This window comes from Alligator mississippiensis, chromosome 1 (assembly GCF_030867095.1).
Source record: "Alligator mississippiensis isolate rAllMis1 chromosome 1, rAllMis1, whole genome shotgun sequence".
NCBI lineage: Eukaryota > Metazoa > Chordata > Crocodylia > Alligatoridae > Alligator > Alligator mississippiensis.
In genome coordinates this window covers 186,549,896-186,562,314 of record NC_081824.1, presented here as the reverse complement: position 1 = coordinate 186,562,314, position 12,419 = coordinate 186,549,896, and the positions used below count along the sequence as shown (strand labels likewise).

At 37.3% G+C, this 12,419-nt stretch overlaps 1 protein-coding gene across 12 annotated transcripts in view; it reads right to left on the bottom strand.

Moving 5' to 3' along the window:
* Positions 1-12,419, bottom strand: part of ESRRG (estrogen related receptor gamma) — a 518,556-nt gene that overhangs the window by 60,895 nt on the left and 445,242 nt on the right. For all 12 annotated transcript variants that reach the window (XM_059717755.1, XM_059717759.1, XM_059717757.1 and 9 more), the window contains 2 exons: positions 7,673-7,783; positions 2,993-3,154 (listed from right to left, as the gene is read on the bottom strand). In XM_059717755.1, the coding sequence (XP_059573738.1) occupies positions 2,993-3,154; positions 7,673-7,783 (273 nt within the window). The remainder of the gene's footprint in view (positions 1-2,992; positions 3,155-7,672; positions 7,784-12,419) is intronic.

Genomic DNA, 12,419 nt, shown 5'->3' with positions numbered 1-12,419 from the left:
GAAATTTCTGTAGTAAAGTAAATATAGTAGTGGTCTGTCATGGTAGATATTATGATCACCTCTATTACTATATTAACTGTATAACTCACTGCCTTCAATAGAGTTAAAGCAGCTATTTATATAGCCCACCGTGACTACATTATACTTTACACCTTTTCTTCTCTTGCTCCCTTGATGAATAATCCCCTTTCCTATGTCCACTGTTTCATGGCCTAGAATAACATTTGCTGGCACATTCACAGCACAGCGTGACTGTAAGCTTCTCGGCAAGTTGTACTGTGCCAATGCCAGTCATTAGTTGTGCTTAGGCAATCCAAGTTCAATGGTGCTCCATCATTCAAACCAAACTACAAACCTTAAGATCATGCTCATCACATTTGCCCTTTAGCACGTCAAGCCCTTCTGTATTTTGATTTTTGTGATCTAAAGTCAAACAGCAAGCACAGATTTTTATCATTGACCTCTGTTTATCAAAAGGCTTTGGAAAAGATTGACTTTGTTCCCTATTTAGTCTTTCTTTTTTCTGTGTCTTTACCTTGGCAGGTCTGCTTTTTGACTTCTCATAAAACCAGGATGGGCTTACTATGGAAGTTTCCTTCAACCAGTTTAGACTGAGGGCTTTAAATTTACAAAGCCGGTTTACAGTGTCCAGCACCAGCAGCACACACTGAACATTTTTAAAGAATGCTTAGTTGTCTCTCTCCCCCACATGTGCATACTTCACTTTCACTCCCATCACATCAAAGCTATGCAACATATTCACAAATCAAATTGATAAAAGGCCCTGGGCAATCATTGTGGTGTATGACTGACTTCTAGCCCTAGTGATGCATTTTGCTTAGACTGGTGTAGGTATTGCCCAAAGATGAAACTCAAACTCACCTATTTAACTAGTTTGGACTTAATTTGGGGTGCTTTATTAGCAACCAGTGTAAGACAAAGTAGCCAGTATAATACAGAGTGATGTTTAAATTAGTTTACAATTTGCTTGGGCTCATCTAAAACTGCTCTGAACAAAGCCATTCAGAAATGTCAGCTGTGTTCCTAACCACTGTAACAAATTGTTGCCTGAACGCTGCACACCTAATGACTTCAAATTAGCTTCACTGCGATATTGCCTGACAGTTCGTTACGACTGTTAGCAACATAGCTGGCGTATCATGACCAATAAATTGGTTTCAGTGTGGGCTGGGAAAGGGACTTCCATCAATTTGATTAAAGAAATTACTGTAGCATTCAAAGCATAAAGACAAACTAGTTTAAGGAGACAGAAATAAGTTAACTGTACCAGAAAAACATTGCTCGCGATACAAAAGCTTACTTATAAACCATTTCTGGGGCAGACCCTAAAGAACTAAATTTCATCTGGGCTAAATATGGATTCTATCGGAAGTAATAGGATGCAGTCTCCTTAAAAAAATAAAATCATGCTGTCCAGGCCTATAATTTATGATATTCTTATTATTTATACTGTGGTATAGTCCAGAAAGCCCTGGAAGAGCCAGGATCCCACTGCAGTTCGTGCAGTAAAACACACAGGGAGACAAACCACTACCCTTATGCCTTACTGCCATAAGAAGTTTTAAAGCAAAAGAATCTTAGGAACAAAGCAACATATTAAAATACAGTTGCTAAATATCTGCTCTTGCATATATTTTCTGTCTAAATGAGTAAACAAGATCCAGTATTCTGGTTTGATGTATGTATATATATATGCATGGAGTCTATTTAGCCTGTTAATATGACAACAATAATGGTGCATTTTCCAATCGTACTGAAAATATAAAATATTTTAAACTCTGATAAATAGAAAGTTGTCTGGATTATCGATTTGCATTAAGGTGAATCAGAGTATCCCCTGGGTAAAATGAAATCTAAAAGAAGGTTGCTATATTGCCCAGGGCAATTAAAGGATATTAGTTCTCATGGTTAATGGTTAGCATTTTAAGGCTCTGCTATGGAAATTAGCAAAATAACAAGCTGACTGAAATGCACAAATGTGTCCTGTTATCCTGCTAGAATAATATTCTGCTAGATCTTTTTTTTAAATAAAAATCTCACACATTTTTTGTGTGAACCTAATGTTTGTGAAAGGTGACAGACTGACAGCCCTGGAGACTGCACTTGTCTATTAACCCATTGAACAGGTACATGCGTCTCTCAGTAAAAGAAAAAAAAAAAATTTGCAAACCTGACCTACTGCACACTTTGCTCTGAGAGATTATGTTTGTTGACTACTGTCTCAGATGAGATTGCCAACATGAGTGCCAATTAGCTTTAATTATAGTAACTCCATTTTATGCAAACCACAGGAAGATTAAGATACAGTATAGTTGCTTTCTATGGCATTGCTGCCATAGTATGGCCCTAAAATCAGTTTAATTGGTTCTGGGAATGTTATTCCAGTTTAACGTCGATCCTCCTATGTCTCACAGCCAGTATAAGGGTTCTTATGACAACTACTTCTGGTATAAAAATGGGTGAAGGGAAGAGATCAGCATTCCCCTGCATCATGTCCACTCTTAATTACTACATATGTAGCCCTACTATCACAGCATTATAAGTGTAACTTTGTGCAACCTTTAGGCTGCTCTAAGCTGGTACAGAGAAACTGGCCTTGCAAAGAACTGTAGAAGGATTGGTGTGGGATGTAAAGGTGAGGATTAACAAATTTTTGCACCTCCTTACCGTGTAGTGATTTACTCAGTTAAGTTGCATCACAGATCCTGGGCCATCTTGATAAAAGGAATAAGTTAAAAGCTTCCTTTTTTTGATCACTGTGTAAAACTTATGCCTCAACTAGTGACTTTAATGTAAAAAATAATACAATTTCCAAAACATTTGATGTTTTCATCAACATTCCTGTAATGAATCTACAGTCTTAAAAAAAGAAAAGAAAAACTGTAGGAAATGGAAAAAAATTTCCAGCAAAGGGTAACACAGTGTAATTTGATGGCATCTTTGGAAGTTACTGCTTTCTAATTTTATGTACCTGGAATATGCTTAGCCCATCCAATGATGACCACCAATTCTCTGTCTGCCAGGTCACAAAGGGTGGTGAGCGCTTTGATGTCGCTGTCTGGAACAGTGGGGTCAGGCATGGCATAGATCTTCTCTGGTTCAGCCACCAGTAAATGAGAGACAATCTTGTTATCTGTAAAAATTGACCCAAACAGTGCAAAATCACTAGGAATGTCACTCTATTTTTCTATGAAGTAAGGTATGTTTCACAATGCATACAATTTAGCTTAAAATACTGGACCAAACTCACTCCTTGTGAAACTCCAATGACTTAAAAAGGATACATACCAAAGACAAAATTTAGTGCAGTATAAACATTTACAACATAGAGGACAAACTGCATGTTACTAAGAAACTATTATGAATTCAGTTTATCAATAAATAGCAGTTAAATTATAGCACTTGGAATAAAATCTTCATGGGCAAATTTTTTTAGTATTGAAATTTATTTTAGGTTTCATAAAATGAGAACTTTGGATTTTTTTTTAATTCCTAGGTAAGAAAGAACTTTCTTTTTGTTATTTATAACAGTGGATGTTATAAAGGTAAATATGGATGTAGCAGTTTTAATAGAAGAAAAACAAATATATTTTTATCTGAATAAAAAAACACACACATAGTTAGTGAATTGTTAAAATATGTAATTTCTGTTAGAGACACTAATTGGTATTCTTCATCTCAGATATCAGATTCTTGAACAAAGGCGTGTCCAAGGGGCTATCACTCCATATATCTTACAGTACCTATAAGTGCTCTTTTAAAATATTCAGTCCCATATGCGTGAACTGGAGGAATGAAATAAGTGCTACTGATATTTGTATATTTGTGAAATGCACAAACTCTAAACCAAATGAAATCACCTTCTATTATCTTAAACATTGTGGGGCCTGATCATTTTTTCATTTATACAGAAGCAAAATTTGGATTAATTTCACTGTGAACAATGGAAAAATATAGATGTGGAACCGGCTTATGTGACATGAGAATCAGACCCTATTTGAGGAAGCTCATTTGTGCACAGAAATCATTGATTATATTTACATACTTGTTATTTTATCAATGCAACATTTCCTTTTATTTAATGTTTACTCTTGCCTACAGTTGCTCTATCTGGAATAATCAATTATACTAGAATGAACGGTGGAAAAAAACAGGAAGATAACTTCATGGGTTTATTACAAGGTGACCACAACTCTACAGTAGATAAGCAGTATGAAAATAAAATTAGTATAATGCCTATATTGAGGCTTTAATTTGAGCTGCACAAAGATGCCTTTACTCTGATCCACCTTCCATTAAATTCAGTAGGATATTTGTAGAAAATGGACTGCCCTTCACGCCTGCTCACTGTGCCCCTACCCATCCCATCTTTCAGTCAGAGGGACACCTTGTGGCATACCGGAACACATGAGCAGGGTACAAAACAGTGGCCCATAGGGGCCAAACAGAAGTCTGTTACAGAATTTAATCTAATCATATTAATCCCCTGGAATAAACTCACATAGTTTGACATAGATGGGGTTTGATCCTGAGATGACCAACCCCCTGAACTTTTGGGTATGGTGAAAGCTGATGAAGCTGGCACTGTTCTCTGCTCTCTCCACATGTCAGAGATAGGCTGAAGTAAAGGGGAATTTGGCTTGCATAGAGACTACAGGACAGGCTCCATACCTGCTTATGACAAATTTCCATAAATATACTGGCTTGATTCTGATTTCTGATACTTTACTGCTCTTTTGTGACACTGACTCCTTGGTTCTGATGTATTGTCTCCAGTATTTTAGCCTTATTACAAATTTGTGTGTCAGTAAGTTGTGATATATGTTAGTCCTTCATAAAATAAGAGCCAGAGCCAACTGGAAAGCATCACATCAAGTATGTTTTATTACTAGGGGATATATTCATGTTTTATATGAACTATAGGAGCCTTGCCAACTAAATAATTCTTTATTTCAATATTCTGAAGATTATCAAACTGATTAATGGGGAATTTTAATCTTATCTAAGGATGACAGATGGTAATTCTAACTTTTATTGGCAAAAAAGCCCTCCAACATAATTTTTAAAACTTTTTATTTTTTTAAGAATCAACATGTCTTCTGTTATGCCTGTGGTTGTTTGTTTAACTTAGAAAACATTGTTTCCAAAGAGGAAAGAGGATTCAGCCGTATTTTCTCACATTAATTCAATGTGCCCACACACAGTGAGAAGCAACATAAGCAAATTCTATTTTTCTTCTTATGTATAAATGGGCCCAACATTAATATCAAATGGCATGCAGATGGAGACATAAACCATATGGATTTTAAATTACAATAAGTTAATGAAGATATGTAGGGTAAATGCTCACAAAATCCATGTTTTCTCAGTGCAGACATACACTAGGACAGACTGGAAATATCCTGAACTTCCCCTTTTCTAATCATAGGATCTTCATCAAAGATAAATGTTTGTTTCTCTTAGATGATTTGAGAATACTGTGCATTTACATTTACCCTTCACTAAGTCTCAACTTCCATTATTTTGCCAATACAAAAAGACTGATAGGCAGATCATTAGACTCTGCAAAGAGGGGAATGAGAAAAGGGGCAGAAAAAGGCCCCTCAAAGACCTCTGAATCCCAGGTATTTCACTACAGGGAAAAGACTACATGTATTGAAGCATGCTTTAGTTCAAGGCACAGGAAATTTCTGAGTGTGCTCAGAAAGCTGTATCACTGAGGAAATTGAATAGCCATGAGCACTGTTTCTAGGTAAATCTTATTTAATGTTTCCCTAATTAGAATCAATAGAACCCAATTTTCATTCCTGTGCCTTTGTTATGCACAAACTATCAGTCAGGGTCCAGAAAATCTCTCAGGCTACTTGTTCAACAAAACCAATTCAACTATTTCTTGGCACTTATCTGACAGAATGTGAAAACTAAAGTTTTATAAATATTTGTTACAAAAATGTTTGTAATTGGGTGAATGGAGGAAAATTAAGAGAGGCCTTCAGATAATGAATAATGATTTATACGGAGGTTAGTTTATCTAAAACAAATGGAGCTTACTGAAATGAGCATAGTTAGCACCTTAAAGGTATTGTGACACACTACTTCCCAGTAATCTCAGGTTTACACAGGGATTCTTAGAAGTTTCAGCATGACAGTTTTAACCTGTGTCTCTATTAAAGGGCTGGGATTTCCTTTTCTTTTCTTTTTTTTCAAAGCAACAGGCTATCAACATTTCGACTCAATGACAATATAAAATAAATGAAAATCTGGCAATCTGTGCATGCAGAAAAAAATAAACCTCTAATGAAATTAAGCATTAGAGTTTATTAAATGTTATTGTATTATCAGAAAGTTTTTTTTATTATAATGCGCAAAATCTGCTTAATGCAGCCCTAGATTGTATTTACAGAATGGTAGAACAGCTTATGCAGGCTGAGTAGAAGATGCCAGATTGGACAATTGAAGGTATAATCAGCATAATGTTTTTTGGAAAGGCAAAAGGAAACTATGCCATATGTCCACTTAAGCCTTAATTTTATGTAAAACTGGTTGTTTTTCTTTTGACATAGCTAAAATGCCCTTTTGCTTACAGTTCAAAGACTGTTTATTTGCTCTGCAGATCCCCATATGCTCATGTGTATTGTACACAGCAGTGTCCCCTACTGGGGAAGATCAGCTGAAAGATGCACGGGAAAGACAAGGTTTCTGCACAACCAGGTAATATCACAAGGATCAAGCCTCCATGTTTGTTTTATTCCCTGGAGGCTCATTTTTCTGCTTTCATCGCAAAGCAGTCTGTTGACAGTGTAACTGCACATGGGAATTCTGATCCAAATACAGAAGAGCTCTCACGCACCTGGGAGGGAATGCATGCCTAATACACTAGTCTTCTGCACTACAGCTATAATGCTATTAAATTTACTTCATGGAATTAGCACAGTTGCTGCTTGAGTTTGTATAAGCCGTAGAGAAAAACCTCCAACTATTTTTAGTCAATCGTACAGAGGATGGGACTTGTATTTATTTCAGCAGTGGATGACCAGCTATTTTCTCTGTCTTTTTAATAATTTCAGCCTAGCATGATAAAATCAAGGACATTGTAAAAATGCCCCATAATGCCCATAAGGGTATCAGAGACAGAACTACCAACCTATGCTTGTTACTAGTGTGGCATACTCCTGTTTTAATATAATGCTAGCTAGTGTGTTAACTTTCTATAGCTATAAATTAATGAGGCTCCTAATGTATTTTCATTGGGAGGTTGAGCAGTCAAACTCATTTACTTAGTGAAAACTACAAAAATCACTTTCTTGTGAAATCTGAAACTAGCAGCTCCAATGAACTAATGATCACAGTATGAACTGTTTTATGTACCACTGAAAATAAAGATAACCTGTAAATGTAAGATTTGCACTGCATAAAACATGCTTCCACCTGTAAAAAGTCTTTGTTTGAGTCCGTCTGAGAAAGGAGGAAGATAATACAAGCAATGAAAAATATTCTTACCAGAGAAATGGGTGACACATAGCATCCATGGTGGCTTCTTAGGGTAAAATCCTTATCCTACAGAAGTCAGCGGTAGCTGAGAAGGGATCAGGATTTGACCCTCTTGAAGGTTTGTATGCAAAGAGAAATATGATACAGTTGATGTACTTACATGGCTTTTTTGCTGGCTGAACTAGCTGAGGGTTCAGGAATGGGCTATTCTCTGCATCTATTCTGCGCTTGTACTTCTGGCGACCTCCACGTACTCTGTCTAGACGGACCCCTAAAATGGGAAAAATAAGCATACGCTCATTTAATAAATGTGTGGTGACACATTTCAAGTGACAACTTCCCACCAGAACTCTGAGCAATTTCTTTTCAAGACAGCCTCAATATAAAATGGTTCTCTCAACATAAGAACTATTAAAAGTAATAAAAAAGGTATTGGATTTAAGAACTTACAGAATATTTAAATGTTCATAAAAACAAGACCAGTTTACTCCATATTTTCTTTGTAGAGATCATTTCTTTTCTAGTACTAGCTAAGCAGTTTGGCGATAGGTCTAGGACTCTCAGTTTGTAACAGTCTGAGCTGAATTCCTCTTTAGCAGAAACTGTCAAGCTCAGAGTTGTAATAAGCACCAATGGATTTACCAGGCTACAGTTATGAGCAAAGGACTATGAAGGATGAGAATTTTAGAGACAATTAATATTGAATCCTGTTGTGATAATATAAAATGATGTTTTTAATTAACATGGCCTAAAAAATTGACAGCACTAACGACAGAGAAACCAAAGTATAACAAAGACACAGACAGGGTTTAAAATCCTTCTGAAAGGGCTCAACAGCAATGATTACACTGGGATTTCAAAGGAGGGAGATCTGCATTTCTCTGGATGTCAGCAAAGACATATCAACATTTGCATTCTACTGTCTAATTATTAATGTCTTAAGTAGCATATTTTTGATACCTGAGATGTATGGGCACAGGCTTTATGTAAGCATATCTCCCGGAAACAAGCTGAAGCTGCTCTAGCAAAAAATTCCATGCGGCCTCCATAAAGCAGTGAAATATTTTTATTCGGTTCTGAGTCAGCCAGACAGATTCCAGACACCCACAAAGTGTGTTAGTATAACCCAGCAATAACACATCATTTAAGCAGAAAACCTCACTATATATACAGGGCAAGGAGAAAAGCAGTAGCAAGCATTAAATCAATGCCTGCCCTGATACCACAGTTTAAGCAGGGAAGAACCGAAAGATTATCTAAAGAACGATGATCCCTGTGAGCAATGTGACAAAAACTTGTCCACTTTTTCACTTTCCTTCTGAGTTCTGCTTATCTCCCCTCTTAAATTTTCCACTCCCACTATCATCTTCTGCTGCTTCTCTCTAGACTTCCTTCCTCATCCTCTCATGAAATACAACTTTGCAGAACGTTGCAGAGTTCTTGGAACCCATAAAATCTATCAACAGCGATGGCTTCAGCTTGTGAAAGCCATTCCTGTATTCAAAATGGGATGCAGGAATTTGAACAAGGATCAGTGTGCTGCCAAGGAACCTGCTCCAGGGGCATGGGGTTGGGGAGGAGGTTGCAGGGGACAACTGCTAGAGATGATTTGCTACCCCCGCAATCAAAATAGGAAAAATACTGAATGGATTTTGGTGTGACACGGCAATTTTGACAAAGGGTCAAAAAACCCACAGGCAGTTTTGCTTCTCTTTATTCTTTTATAAAATCTTTCAATCCGTTTCTCCTTTCCTTCCTGTCACTCACAGACTTAAGTCGTTTACAGTGTCTTACAGGTCAAATCCTACAAACTGTTCCTAACATATGAAAGGTTTACCCACATGATGTTCTCATTGGGTGCGTCCAGATAAGTGCACCCATACAGGGGCGTGCGTTTGCCATGGCACAAATGGCAGCTGCATATATTTGTGCTGCTGCTTTGTGACCCAGGTCACACACCTGCATGCACCAAAATGTCCTGGGTGGGGTAGGGGGGGCTGGGGCCAGCACCTATGCTGGCCCCAGCAGCCATACCTGGGATACTGGGGGTCTCCCAGGGCAACAGCAGTGCTGATCCAGCCACACAGAGCATGGCCAGCAGCCAGAGTGTGGCTTTGGATGGCTAGGGTCCATTTCTGGCAGTGCAAGATACTGCCATGTGCACCGCAACACTTTTTTTTGATGCAGCTTTTTTTGATACTGGGATCTCCTTTTATCAAATTTGGGCACTGGGAAAATTAGCAGCTCGGTAAATAGGTGCACATGCTCTGAGTGTGGTTTGTGGCACCTCAAACAGCTTAGGAGAGCCACAAACCACACACCCGCATTCATCTGGATGCATTCATTGACTCCAGTGGAACTATGTGTGAGCATGTAAGAGTTTCTAGTGTAATACAGGCTTTGCCTTAAGATTAGACTCCATGGGCATGTGTAGACGAAACAAGGGGTATGTGTGCACGACACTTTAAAGTGGCTTAAATCCTTTTGCACCGCTTTAATGGTGTTGGTATTTGCTCGCGTCAGCAGCGTATTGTGCATTAATTCCAGCCACTGTAGCACATTCAGCAGCGTAATGCACCTTAAATGGCAGATACCCCATGTCAGCAAGCAAAACAAAGAATAAAGAATTTTATATAAGAGTTACCGGTATTGCTTCCTACCATTGGGCCTGTGTGGTGATCTCTAAGAATAGATATCAACTCAAAAAATGTATGGAGTTACTTGATAATAGGATACTTCCCTTACTTCAATATAGGAAATATATTTTTCATCATCAATTGAGTCAATACATATTTAAGATCAAACTATAGAAATAATTAAATAAAGCAATCCTTATCCAGAAAGAAAGATCAGGATATAATTACCAGTTAAATCTCCCTACATGCATGCATATATACATGTACATGTGTCTATAGTTAAAATTATGTGCATAAATCAACACTTTTAATGATGGAAATTTCTTTAAATTAATGGGTAATAAACCTCTACAAGCATTATACCTCAATAAGCTCAATCTCTACTAAGGAAAATGACATTCAAGAAAATACACTACCAGAAAATATATAGACAAGGCGAAAGCTTGGCAGTTGAACATTCAGAAAAAGGCAGAGGATTAGAGCAAGCCACATATGAGATTGGTGGGATTATGAAAAAGACTGTCTAGCATTTTAAGAAAAATAGATAGAAAATGAATTCTGCATAATTCAGGTGTCATCCTTCTTTCTGCTCAGGAGCAGATTTCATAGAGATAAAAGATGGATAGCACTGGACAGAAGTATGTTTAATCAAAAAGTAATGGAACTGAAGCTTAAATTAAAATAATATAAATCTATCAAGATGAACATTTTTTCCCCTCCTCTGCATTTGCACAGCCACCCACATGTTCACTGGAAAGGAAATATAGACAAGGGTCAATGTGGCATAATTATACAGACCTACACACTTGCACACATATCTATATACCGGTAAATGGAGATACTTTTTATAAGAAGTGTGAACACTATTGTTCTAAGTATCTGGGAAAAATGGCATTGCTACTCAATACAAGTCTAAACCTATATACATTCAACATGCAACCGTTTCTAACTCTAGTGTTTTTGTTTGCCCTATTCTGTCAATCTAGATACAGTACGTGAAACTTTTATCTTTCTTGGGAGGGGCTGTGTGGATAATTTTTATACCTTGTGTCACCCAGTCATACAGTTAATTCATGTAATCAAACTCATATTGTATGCTTGGCTAATATTAATGTTTGGTACATGGTTATTGCACAGGAAAGTAGTGAGCAAAACCACTGACTCATTCTAACTGTCCAAAGGGTTTGCCATGGTTTGCCATGGAAACTCAAGCTGTCCATGCATCAGTTTCCTCATCCATAAAATTAAGATAATGATATTTAGCTCACTTCAGTAAAATGATGAGTGATCTCGGAATGAAGACTACTGTATGAATTAGCATTATAATACTCTAGGGATACATTTTACACTGATGTAAATCTGTAGCTCCACTGAAGTCACATGAGCTGAAACCACCAGAGGATCTGGCTCCCTTGGACCCAACATTAAGTTTCACCATTAAATCCTTAAACAGGAAAAAATCCCAATGATGTCATTGGCTATCTTACCTGAACAGAGACTAAAACCACTGGCCAATTACCAATCAAAATATGAATTCAACATTCAACACTAAAGCACTTAGGAGAACACTTCACTTTGCCTCTCATTACAAGCACCCAATCATCTGTTAGAAAAGAATGGGAAATCACACATTTACAAATGATTTACAGAATTCAGTTGGGGAGGATTAGAAAGGGGCTAGATTTCATGACAATAAAAAAGCATATAGGCATTAACTTCACTTTTTTAAAAAGGTAACTACTCAGATCCATATGGCTTAAGGATTTTTTTCATATGATCTTAGAGAAAGGTTGGCCTTGTTAACCAGTGATTAAGCCAGTGATTAAGACACTGACTGATCTTTTGTTCTGTAAAGTGGGCTCCACTCCTGGTTCTAGCGTAAGATTTCCACATGCCTTTTGGCCAAGGGTGTGGACGGATGAACAAACTACCCTGAGGTAAAGAGGGAAGGGGCGTGCATAGAAATTTATGCTGCTGCTCTGCAATAACTGTTTCATGCATCCACGCTATCCAGTTTTAGCAGAAGTTAGACTAGGGAAGTTTACCCTGGAATGAAACAACCATTAATGGTTTTCTTGTACCACAGGATACAGTGGCCATTCAAAAGAGTTAACATGAATCAGCTGTTGTATAGTAAGTTATCTCCCCCACCACTACTTTTTTAGCTTTTATAATTTGTTTGTGTGTATACTCTACACTGTATTTCTTTATTAACTGAAGTTACAACAAATCAGGCTACTCTTAGTTTGAAATAAGAGTGACCACACACAC